Here is a 12,437-nt window from a genome sequence, read left to right on the forward strand (position 1 = left end):
GGAAGGAGAGTCCCTGGCTGTCTTTTAAATCCACTTGCCACCCAGGACCAGGGAGCCCCCGGAGAGGGGGCGCATTGCAGGCCAGGTCCTCCCTGCGCTCCGCTCCAGCCCTCAGAACTGGGCTCCCGGCTGCAGCTCAGCCAGGCTGGCTCGGGAGGGCCAGCAGAGACCTGGGAACGCCTGGAGCCGCTGTCTTGTTTTTCCCATTATGAGACATTTTCCCTCTGGTTTGGCCAGGACCAAAGCCCCAACCAATTCCCAAATAGTTTGGCGAGCACTGTGGGGAGGACACACAGAGGAGTGGGAAGGGAAAATTCATTAGGTTTTCCACCCTGGGAACCGGGCACAGTCTGTTCCCACATCTGGGCCCTTGGCCGGGGCCATGGGGTTGGTGAGGGGCTGGGCCAGCCACACAGCTGCCTCCTGGCATGGCAGTGTTTGTCTGCCCGTTTCCAAAGCAGTCAGCAGGCACATCCACGGCTCCTGCCTAGAGGGTGGGAATGATGGGAGAGTAGCTGGGAGGAGGGTGAGAGGTGCTGCTCGGGTGGTGGGTCTCAGCCCTGAAACATTTCCTAGGACTGGGGGAGGCTCAGGGCCTCTCTGATGTAGTTGGGTGGTACTGGGCCTGCCTTGACACCAGCCAGAGATGGCAGCTCGTGCTGTCACTCAGGGGAAGTATCTACAGAGCACCTGGCCTTTTATGCAAGAAAAGCAGAGGAACATCCAAAGGGAGGCAATTCTGGGGTCCCATGAGGCAGACCCTTCTGGAAAGGTGTGGGAGAACAGCCCCTGGGCTCCATCTGGGATTAGGGTTGTTCCTGCCACAGCACAGTGGGCAGAGCCTCAGGTCTGCTTAGCAACTGTGCCAGGACTCCAGCTCCTACCTTCGGCCCCCGCCTCACCCACTGTGACCCTTCCTCCCGGCTACTCACCACAACTTGACCGATGGTGGGGGAGCACAGAGTGGTGAAGAGCATGCGCTCTGCAGGCAGACCATGGGTTCAGAGCCCAGCCCTACCACTCGCTAGCTGTGTAACCTCCTGTGTAACCTGAGGCAAGTCACTTAACCTCTCTGTACTTTGGTTTCTTCATCTGTACGGTGGAGGTGATAATAATACCTGCCTCAAAGGATTGTGATGAGTATGAATTATTACAGGGAAAGTTCTCGGGCCAGTAATACTATTTCTAAGGCAAGGCAGCTGGCTCTGGCAGTTTACCGTCAGTTCAGGAGGTGGCCCAGGAGCTGGGAATCTGTTATAGGAATGTCCTGGGACAGACCTGGGGACATGGTCCCTTGGCTTAGTCCCCTCCCTACCAAGAGGTCTCCACTATTAGGGGAGGGAGGCTAGTAACCACCTTCCAGGAATCCTTCCAGGGGTTCTTATAACTAAGGCCAAGGGTCCAAAGCGCCGAGCGGCTCCTGAGAAGTGACTTCTTTTTCTCCCCATCCCTCCCTTGCAGGGTTGCTGAGAAGGAGCCCATCAACAAAATGTCCCTTCACAATCTGGCGACCGTGTTTGGCCCCACGTTACTGAGACCCTCAGAAGTGGAGAGCAAAGCACACCTCACGTCGGCAGCAGACATCTGGTCCCATGATGTCATGGCACAGGTACCACCAGCACTGCCCAGGCCTATGCCGGCAGAGCGGGGAGACAAGCCCCCTTAGGGCTGGAGAGAGAACAGTTCCGAGTCCCACGGCCCTCCCTCCTGAGCAGCCAGGTTGATAGTCTCTAGGACGTCACCAGGGAGGCAGGGCTCTGCACAGTCCTGCCCCTCCCAGACCAAAACAAAAAGGAACAGACTGTCTGTCCCAGCCGCTGGCGCAATCTCAGGAGGGCCTTGGTCTCAGAAAGCAAGCCCAGGGGCACAGGAAACATCTGGAGGCCTTGTCCTCATGTGTGGCAGCTCTAGGATTGCTTCTGGGGTCAGGAAGCTTCCTGGGATCCCTACGAGACCCAGGGCAGGGGCCAGTCTGAGGCAGGGCTGTCAAGCCAAAACCAGCCCGCGGAGCAGAGCAGGTCGGAAGCTAGTGACGGAGGTTGGGGAAGTGGCTCCAGGCTCCCCGCCCTCTGCCCTGCAGCGCCCCCTCTTGCTGCAAGTGAGCAGGCACAGCTGGGCTTCCAAAGAAGGGGAAGCTGCTAGAGCCAGCCTGGGGGGGAGCGCCAGGTGGGGGTTGGGGAGCAACTTCTCAACGGATCAGAGGAGGGCCACGAGGACAAGGACCCCAGCCTCAGTCTCCCCTGTCTCCCCACAGGTCCAGGTCCTCCTCTACTACCTGCAGCACCCCCCCATTTCCTTCGCAGAACTGAAGCGGAACACACTGTACTTCTCCACGGATGTGTAGCCGGAGGTGGGAGCAGCTGTGCTGTGGGGGGGCGGCCCCAGCCAGCCTCTCCAGCCAGGGGACCCAACACAGACTTGAAAGACTACAATTTAAAACTCCCAAACCCACCACTCCGGACTCCAAGGGACGCAGATTTCCAAAAACTGGAATATGTGCATCTTTTGTGCCACCTTGTACAAAGCCAGCTGACCCAGCCCCAGCCTCACCGCCACACCCCGGGCTCCTGCCCTCTGTACCTCTAGTTGTGTCTAATGCTCTGTGCTGTTCCGGAATTGTTTTATGTCTGTTTGTCATGCAGAAAAGGTAGTGACCGACCGGGTGTGGGCACATGGACAGCCTGCTTTGTTCTTTCATTTCCTCCAACACTTTCTTTCCTCCCGAGTCCAGTCCAAGGGCTTTCATTTTGCGCCCTGTAACTGCTGCCAGCTTATCCTCTCCTGGCCCTGCTCCCAGATTGCAGTCTCCCGGCAGCCTCCCCTCAGTTTCCCTCCACCCTCCCTTCCCTCCCAGCCTGCCCACATGCATGTGCAGCCTCAGTTTTCGCTCCGTCACCTTGAAAGTTCTGAGGAGGCCCTGGGTGGCAGTGGCGGTGGTGGCCCGTCAGATGCTGCTGCTTGCTGCTGGCTCCCCAGCGCTCTCTTCGCCCTCATCTGTGGAAGCACACCTGCTTTGCCTTGCTGCCTGTGCAAATGTTGGACGTGGAGACAGACTCACACTAATCCTCAGCTTAGCACAGAGCTGGAGAGCGGATTTCTGGAATTTTCCATCTGAGAATCTCCATTTCTGGGGTTTATCTTGTTCTGTCTCCTGCCTACCAGTGAGGCATCTCTGACTGTTTCTTCTACTGCTTTTCAGTTCCCTTTCCCCTGGTGTTCTAGTTTCTTTGAGGGGAGACTCACAGGTGACCTGCTGTCAAGACAGCCAGAGGGGCAGAAAAGAGTCAGAGGCAGGCGGGAGAGTCAGGCCACCAGGGAAACAAGGTTGAACATTCGGAGGAGTGCCACGTAGCATAGGGTGTCCTGAGTCGGGGGAGCAGCTCTCGGCAGCAGGAGTCGTAGTGGCTTGTCCAGTGGAGCCAGGCTTCCAGGAGGGCAACTGACATGGGTGAAGCCGGCGTCCAGAAACAGGCAGGCTCCAACCAGGAGACAAGCCCTTCCTGGTGCCTCACGTACCTCACGGTACCTTTGCCTTAGATTTTACCTTCTCCACAGCCGAGCACTGCCACAGGGCAGCTCCCAAGACCACGTGTGCTCTGGGGCCTGGAAAAGGCAGGCACAGTCAAGCAGTAGCCAGCTGTCATGGTGCTGCCTCCTCGCCCCTGGCTTCTAGATGCAGCCTTTTGGGTGAACTCTGGGAAACTCCAGAAGTTGGGGAAGGATGAGGAGTCATGAGCATCTGCCTCTCTTGGGACTGGGTTTTTCTGGGGACCCTCATTACTGACACTCTGCTCCAGAGTAGGAGGTTCCAGCGGGTTGGACTGCTGGTTCTTTTCCTACTTTGAGACGCACTGCTCAATGGAAAGGAGCGAGATGAGTCCCCAGAGCATCACTTCTTCCCATCTGGGCAGTGGCTGCCAGCTTGCAGCAGCCTGGGAGGGCAGACCCTCCCTGGCTGACAGGCTTGAGCTGTGGTACACAGCTACCTGGCGCTCCCATGTGACAGAGGAGACTCTAGGCCCTCGGGATTGGGGAGAACGGCTCCTGTGGCTTGTGCTCAGGGCTGAGTTTTAAAGGGTTTGCTGGCCCTAAAGCTGCAGCACCTGCTCAGTGAGTCAGGGCCCTTTCTGATCTTGTTTACACCTGTTGCCCAATCCTGGGCAGAACGGTACACGCTCTGTGCACGTTGGAGGAAGGAAATGCCTAAGAGGAGGGAAACACCACCTAGCTGCCTGTTAGCAGCTTAGCAAGCCCTGCTCCCTGGGACGAGAGGTGGAGAAAGACCACCGCTTGAGTCCAGGGAACCCAGCACCTGACCATCCAGAGTCGCTGCCTGGCACTCGGGAGATGGTGTGCGGCATGAAGGGCTCTTGCTTCCAAAGCCATTGACGGGAATGAACTGGAGGTCCCGCTAAGAGCTAGTTACAGCCAAAACTGGGTGCCTCCCACCGCCCCCAACAAGGGATGTTTGCTTCTCAATAGCAGGTAGCTCCCGCAGCCCCCGAGCTTGCTCTGGCAGCAGGAGAACGGGAGGAAGGCTGGAAGGGCTGAGAAATGCAAAAGGCTCAGAATATTTATAAATCCCACCCCGAGTGGGGAGGGGCGGGTACCAGACCTGGACTGCGCGAACGAAAGAGCCCGTGAGTTCTCCTGAGAGACAGGGACTGTGCAGCCCAGAACTCCCAGCCACGGTGCCCAGCAGGGCGAGCCATGCCAACAGCCCTGCAGACAGGCCACGGGAATCCCAGCGAGCCTGTCCTTGCTGGGCAATGGCTGTGGGCTGCTGGGTTTTGCTGATACAGGTAGGATGGGACCCTTCATTAATATTTGACTTTAATAAGTTGGTAAGGATATATTTTTTTTGTCTATGTTCTGTTTCAACTTATGTAGATTATTATATTGATGTAAACCACGTGACAGGAAAATGTTAATAAAAAAATGCAAAGCCCCAACATTTGCACACAACTCAGCCCTGTGGTGTGGACACTTATGTTCTTAGCAGTCCAGGGAAGACCACCAATCTAAATATTTCACTCTTCCAGCTGCATCCAGATGTGTTTCCAGGAATCTATTTACCTAGTTAACTCTCCCTGAGCTTCCCTTCAGCCCGCGGGGACTGTGGTGGAGTTTGGGGGGAGGTGAGCCCAAGCCCTTCCCAGCTCTTCAGAGGCTTTCTGCTCAGCTGCCAGGCAGCTCCTTTCATGACGTACAAATGCCCCTGCAGGGACCTGGCCGTCGATATGCCTCAGGGAGATGGTAGGAAGTTGTCCATTCAAGTGGAGCTTGTTTTATGTGAACTTTTCTTTACATTTTCCTTGGAAGTAGCACATCTTTGGGGCAGCCCTTTGGCCTAATGTGCTTGTCGGAGAAGCTGAATGCACCCGAGGCCCCAGCCTGCCTTTAGGAGAGCCAGTGGGTTAACACAGGCTCCCACCAGCCTCAGCCATTAGACACTGTGTTTATTCTGGAGATCAGGAACAGATGTCTCTGAAAATTGGTGTTTGGTTTATGAGCTCACACTGGCTCCTTAGCCATCTAAAACAGGAAACTATTCATCTCCCCTCTTGATTGAATAGTCAGTGTGGACAATGCTTGGCTTATTGAACTGATGGCTACTGACAGCCCCAGGGCTCATCTCTTCCAAGGCAGTTGGGAGGGCAGCATGTCTTGTACTTGGTCGGTTTGTGTATCTGACCCCACACACTAGACTCGCTGGTGGAAGATGCCGGGCATCCTAAAACTTTGACACATGCCAGCTAGGAGTGTCTGCTCTTGCTCTCAAAGTGCTTGTGGGTGACTGACTTAGGGACAGTATAGGAAACACTCCTGAATTTGTTCTCAGACCCCTGAGGATACTCCAGCTGGCCTAGCAGCAATGAAGCCTCATGTCTATGAGACTGGGACGGGCATTACATAGAATTCACCATAGAAGGACATGAGCCCTGTGCACTAGCTCACATTCATTCCAAAAGAAACAGCAGACATGTATAGAGGAAGGTGTTACCAGCTGGGTTTGACATTATCACTCACATACAAACACACACTCAGGATGCCTGGATGTTTCAGCTGAGTCTTTGAATTCTGCGTAAGGGTGGATGGGCTAGAAGACAGCACACAAGGGAGAAGCAAAAAAAGAAAGGCGAAGGAGTCACTGTACAGTAGAAAAAAGGAGTCATTACTACTGGCTGTAGGTGGCCAGAATTACACAGCCCCCTCCAACCCTACCTGCCTGCCCTCATGAGCAGAAGCCTGAGATCATAACTTCATCCCGCCACCAAAGCATCAGAGTAAATCAGCACGCGTGGCAGACCCGTCATAAAAGGTGATTTTTTTTGCCTATGGCACACAATTAGGCTGAGCTTCTGCTGTCAGAAAAAGGCTAGCGGGTCAAGTGAAAAACACTAAGACATTAAAAAACAAACACAAACCAACACTGATATCAAGAACAAGGGGAGTGGTGAATACTCCTCAACAAGGTCTGATCTTACCCAGGAGCTGCTGTGATTCAGTCATCAGGACGATCTTAGCAGGACCCTTCCCACCTCGTGTCCTCGGGCCGGGCCTGGTCCAGTGGTCCGAGCATAAAACAAATGTGCGGTTCAGAGTGCAGGCATTCCTATTAGCCAGCCCTCAGGAAGAATTTCCAGAACAGGCCAGTAGGGCTTATGCACGGAATTTCACTGCATCCTGGGAAGTGGCCAGGCAGGGCTTCCGGGGAGAAGGCCCTGGCCGATGCAGCAGTCTTGGTAAGGGTAACACTACTCTACAAACCCTGAGAACCTAACATTCTCAGACTTCTCAGGAGCCTTCTTATGCTTTCCCTTTGGATGTTCAATCTTTGGGCCATCTGGCACCATTTTCCGAGAAGTGTGGACTTTGAAAATAAAAATAAACCAACCTTTTAAACTGTAATATAAATATATATATTTTTAACAAGGAAATCAGAAACACTAAAGATGATGACACAATTGGTCAGATGGCATAAATTTACTTTCCCCTGCCCTAATGTGCCAGACGGATGACTGCATGGAGTTCCAAGGTAGGACAGCTTCCTGGGTACTTCCTGGGGATATGTAAAGTCACCTCTGTTCCCACAGCACCAAACAACCAGAGGGCCAGTTGTGGTCAGGACTGAAGTTTTGTGGAGCTTAATTCCTCATGTAAGTCAACACACTGTCTCCTGGTCTGTCCAAAAGAGAGAGGCTGGCATGGCACATCCCCTGCACAGCCTGGCAGGAGTCCAGGAGCAGAGAGTGCAGCTGCTCAGAGGATGCAGACAGACAGCAGCCAGGCAGGTCCCTCATGACACCAACTATATGAGGGAAAACAAGTATCTTCAGTCTCTGAAGCAAGCGCCCTGGAATGGTGCAGAAACTGCCCTCCACAGCAGAGCTCTGATCCTGGGCTGGCGTTGTCCTTCCCCAGAGGCAATTACTCTCACCGGAGGTAATAATCAATTGCAGCAGAGAAAGCAGCAAAACCTCCACAACCAATGACCCCAGCCTTTAAGCCAGCTGTAAAGCAAACAGAAATGACATTACCTGTGATGACAGATGCTGGGTCAGGCAGCAGTCACAAAAAGTTTGCATACCCACAGATGCAAAGAAACCAGCTTAAGCATCCTAAGCCATTCAACCTACCAGAGATCTGTTAAGACTTCAACGAAGCTGTGTATACAATTTAATTCACTGCGCTTTATCTAACTGTACATTCATTTAACTTTTCTCATTCCAAAGAATTAATATTTCCAGTCTCATGAAAATAGCCCCTTAGAGGCAGGAAACTGTTAAGAGAACCAGCCCTTGGAATCAAGTGAAAGCATATGGCCTGTTACTCTGATTTGTTTACGGAATACATTCCTGGGAAGGTGATCAAAGCAGTCCCAGAGGGAGATGAGCTTCTCAAAGGCCCTGACGAAGCTGAGCGATGGGCAGACCAAAGCAGAAGTTACTCTATAAATCATAAATGGCTGTTTGAGGGGCAAAGGCAGGTTTTAATGACAGCAAATCATCCTGCATCTCACAAAATGAGACAACAGGCTTCCTGCTTTGGGTGAGTTAGGGCACAGCAGATGGCAAGTGGCCCAGCAACAGACACTGTCAGGAAAGTCATATCACTGACACCCTGCAACACTCTCGATGGACACGTCAACAGGGAGAAGTGGCAGGGAACTGGTTTCTTTCTTTGTTATTTACAGGTGATAATCCAACATTTCTAGAATATCTATATTTGGCTTTCAATGGGTAGAAATCTAAGAATCTTCAACTGCAGAAAGACATTACCACACTAACATACACAAAATTAAAACTGACAGTTTATAATATTATTAACAAAAATGTCTTAATACTTGCAATGCATGGAGCTGAAAGCTCAGTAGAGCCTGATACGTGGACAAATGGGCTTCCCAGGGCTGCATGCAACCTAGCTATGCTTCCGTGATACCCTGAGCATCAACACATTCCAGGAATTACTTATTGTGAGGCAGTCTTTCCCATATATTCAATATGCAGGCTGCTCTTATTTCTAAGACAGACCTAGATCTGTCAGTGGGTCTCTTAACTCTGTGTTCTCTCTCTTCACCCTCATATGTTCAGTGGGAGCAATTTTGCCACCCAGGGGACACTTGGAAATTTCTGGAGACACTTTTAGTTGTCACAACTAAGGGGTGCTACTAGCATCTAGTGGGTAAAGGCCAGGGATGCTGCTAAACATCCTACAAGGCACAAGACAGTCCCCTCTTCCCCAGCAAAGATTCATCTGTCCAAAATGTCAAAAGTGCCAAGGATGAGAAACCCTGATCTAGATACCAAAACTTCCCAAAATTGAGTTAACACAGAAGCAAACATGATTCAGAAGGGAAGAGTATCAAGTGTTCACATAACGCCTCAGGCTGGCCTTGGCACACTCACATGTTTGGAAATGTCAACTTCAGCACGTTGTCCCAGGCCACAAAGAAAACCATTCGAGAGTTGTTTACTAACCTCTGAAACCAATAGCGCCTCCAGTGATGCAGCCGCTAATGACACTGTTCTTCCAATCTGATTTTCCCCGGTACTATGGGTGGAGAAGTGCAGTTTAGAGCCAAAGAAACAAGCCAGACAAGGCGATGAAGGGAAGAAACACAGGGGTTCTAGCTGGCTAATTCAGTGCCACCCCAAAGGAAACGTAATCTTTTTCTCTTTCAAAGGACAGTTCTTAAAATTTGAATGTGGTCATAAATGCTTCCTGCAGGTGGCACCAGAGCGCTGAAACCAAGCGCAGCATTTGAGAAGTTAGTCAAAAGCTCCTCTGATTCCCCAATAAGTCTCAGGTTTAAAATCATTAACCAACTTCTAGCTACAAAAAGAAGTAAAAAACAATGCAAGCCCAAATCACAAACACACAAAAAGTTTACATTAGGGACCATCTAATGGAAAGTCACTCTAGCAAGTATCGGCGGTTCCGATCTGCTTTCTAATAACACTGAAAGCACTTCTCTTTAGATGGTAGCAGGCAAGGCTTTCTCAGGAGACAGAGACACTTACAGACTCTACCAAACACTCAGTGCAAGAAAACATGGCGCCCACGATGGCAAAATTTTTGGCGTAGGACATTCCTCTCTGGCCCATGTCTTTCAGAACTTCTCTTGCCGTGGGTGTCCGGTAAGGATCCTTGGGGTCAAAGCCCACGTTGGTATCAATGCCGGCGGTGAACACCCCAAACGCACCTCCCAAGACAAATCCTAAAAACAAACACAGAGACGACGACTTCTTCGGCATGTCTTCTGGATTACTGCAGTGGGGTCACACTCGAATAGCACCTTTTGGGGGCCACCAGTAAAGAAGACACCGCCCCCTGCCACTCCAACTCTGCACTTGCCTGGTTTCCACATTACACAATCTAGGATCTATCTTGGTGACACCCTCTTCTGTCTCGCCTTGGAGTTCTTCCTCCTTTCATTTTCCAACATTCCTCAAGATTCAGTCTTTAACTCTGTGTTCTCTCTCTTCACCCTCATATGTAAGCAGTCCCCCTCAAGTTCAGCTATCAACTTTGCAAATCACTTCGACAATGGTGACATTCATAATAGTCATTTAGCAAGTACGATGTGCCAATTGCTCTGACACTTTATAGTCACGGCCTCGTTGATTCTTCACAATAATCCTGTGAGGTAGACACTATTATCCTCACCTCTTGTAGCTGAAGAAACTCAGCCTCTTTCAGGTTAAGTAACTTCCCCAAGGTCACAAAGCTACCAATGGCAAACCCCACACGGCTGTCCACATCTGACCTTGCTGAGCCTGCTGGACATTTCCGTGTGGATTTCTCTCACCACTTCAAGGTCAATGTATGTTCCATGAAATCACAGGCACCTTCCACCCTGACTTTCTTGCTTATGGCTCCTTCTTTCCAGTCATCCCACCTCCAAACCTCCAAAACCAGGGGCATTTCTGACGGTTTCTTTGCTTCCTCCTGCAACCCTGTCTATGTCCACAACTATCATCCCAGCCTAGGGCCTTTATCACTTCCACCCTGGAGCACTGCAAAGACTCAGCCATCATTTCAACAAACACGTAAATGCCTTCTTAGGATCAGGTACACTGATGAACAAAGATCCAGTCCTTGCCTCACAGAGCTTCAGTCTAGCAAATTTCCTATATGTCTCCCTATCCACAGACTTTTTTTTCCTTCACCTGACTCCATCCTGAGTCGTCACGCTCATTACCACTTACTACTCTCCTAAAAAACCATCAAATACTGCCCTAATGCCCACAGGCGAAAAGCTCAAACCCCACCTCCACCGCCAACTTGAAATGACATTTCTCTTCCTCCTTGTCTACCTCCACTCTTTCCACCCTTCAGGGTACAGCTCTGGCCTCACCTCTTCTTGTGGCCGTCCCCAAACCAAAAAAGCTCTTCTTTCTACTACACTTCTCAATGGCACTCTCATTCTATTTGTTTCTTAAATGTCTTTCACCCTCAATGAGATTTAAATCCATCTGCAAATGTGGTCAACCTCTTTACCCTGCACAACGGTACGCTACATTCTCAAATTCTCAAAAGGGTTTAAAAAAAAAAAAGCCAAGTCCAGACTTCTCTCGTCCTTGTTCACCGCTGTCTGGTCACACTGGCCTGTTTTCTAACCCTGAAGCCAGCTCCTGCCGGGCCTCTGCACCTGCTACTCCCCGTCTGCAGCTCTCCTCTGCCAGGCAGACTCCTTCGCAACACTCTCCTTTCTCTACACACAAAAAAGCTCCACGAGAACAAGGCTCTTGTCTCTCCACAGCCTGGCACGTGATAGTCGCTCAGAAACAATTTGTTGAAAAAAATGATTACTTAAAAGTGAACAGACGAATGAATGAATGAATGAAGTCAGCCATTTTACAACCTCCAGGCCCCGACCCCCAGTACCGATTCTCGGAGCAATTTCCAGGGGCGAAAGCTAACCCGACGGAGCAGAGGGGCGCCGCTCGAGCTCCCTGGACGAGGCGGGGGCGGGGTCAAGGTCGAGGCCCACAGGCCCCTCGCCTCCCACCACGTGGCCTTCTCGGCGGAGGCCCCGCTGCCCCCCAGCCCTCAGCCTCCCCCGCGCCCCCTCGCCCCGCCTCACCGCCCACGCAGGCCAGCGCGGCCTTGAAGGCGCAGCTTTCCATCGCTCTCTCGATCATCTTCTGCTCCTCGCTCTTGGCTGGACTCGGGATCCCGCCCAGGCTACCAGGCTCCAGGAGCCGGGGCTGACGCTTGTCACCCACCAGGTGTTGCAGAAGAAGGCTGTACTGCAGCGGAGCTTCGGCGGACCCCGCCGCCTCAGGCGCGGAGCCCCCGGCACTGGGGGCAGTCGCCGCCATGACGACAGCCGCCCAAGAAACCCCCGCGTTCCTTTTCCCACAGCTGATTCCACACGCTTCACGTTAGGGCCTTGCGAGCCTAGCCACTGTACCGCAATGGCAGATTCGCCACGTCGAGCAAGTACGAGGAAGTTGCAGAAGCAAAGTCCGTTCGTGCGCACCCGACGGAAGAGCTATCACGTTCCCCAGAAGCCTCTTGTGAATACTGAATCAGGCTTGTGTAGCAATTCCCAGTGGCCCTGACAAACAAGATTCAGATTCACCAGAAAGCGCCCTATCATCGGGGCTGCAGCGCGGTGCCTACCGGGATTTGTAGTTCTAACACGTACACTCAAGACATTTCCCAGGAAGCCTTGCGTGGGCACTCGCATCTCGGCTTCCTCTGGAGCTGCGGACCGGTGGGTGTGGAGCCGCAGCGCACCCGCGAGGCTGCAGTGCACCAGGACGCCGGCAGGGGGCGCAGGCCCTTCGCCACTGCGCCTCCAGCCTAGTAATTCCTTGCAGATGGTGTGAGATGTAAATGATGAAAGGTGCTTTGTAAATAAACTTGAAGGTCTGACATAAATGTATGAGATGCATGTTTTGTTCAGTAATTAAACCTTTGAGGAG

At 52.1% G+C, this 12,437-nt stretch overlaps 2 protein-coding genes across 7 annotated transcripts in view; one reads left to right on the forward strand and one right to left on the reverse strand.

The window, feature by feature from the left end:
- Positions 1-4,969, forward strand: part of ABR (ABR activator of RhoGEF and GTPase) — a 179,176-nt gene extending 174,207 nt beyond the window's left edge. For all 6 annotated transcript variants that reach the window (XM_001504257.7, XM_070226438.1, XM_023653177.2 and 3 more), the window contains 2 exons: positions 1,462-1,609; positions 2,255-4,969. In XM_001504257.7, the coding sequence (XP_001504307.4) occupies positions 1,462-1,609; positions 2,255-2,344 (238 nt within the window). In that variant the 3' untranslated portion in view covers positions 2,345-4,969. The remainder of the gene's footprint in view (positions 1-1,461; positions 1,610-2,254) is intronic.
- Positions 4,970-6,899: 1,930 nt separating this feature from the next.
- Positions 6,900-12,212, reverse strand: TIMM22 (translocase of inner mitochondrial membrane 22). The gene is made up of 4 exons (XM_001504262.6): positions 11,591-12,212; positions 9,525-9,721; positions 8,982-9,054; positions 6,900-7,514 (listed from the first exon to the last, which is right to left on the reverse strand). Exons 1-4 carry the CDS (start codon positions 11,826-11,828, stop codon positions 7,438-7,440), a joined length of 585 nt encoding a protein of 194 aa, XP_001504312.2. The 5' UTR covers positions 11,829-12,212; the 3' UTR covers positions 6,900-7,437.
- Between the last annotated feature and the right edge of the window lie 225 nt (positions 12,213-12,437).

This window comes from Equus caballus, chromosome 11 (assembly GCF_041296265.1).
Source record: "Equus caballus isolate H_3958 breed thoroughbred chromosome 11, TB-T2T, whole genome shotgun sequence".
NCBI lineage: Eukaryota > Metazoa > Chordata > Mammalia > Perissodactyla > Equidae > Equus > Equus caballus.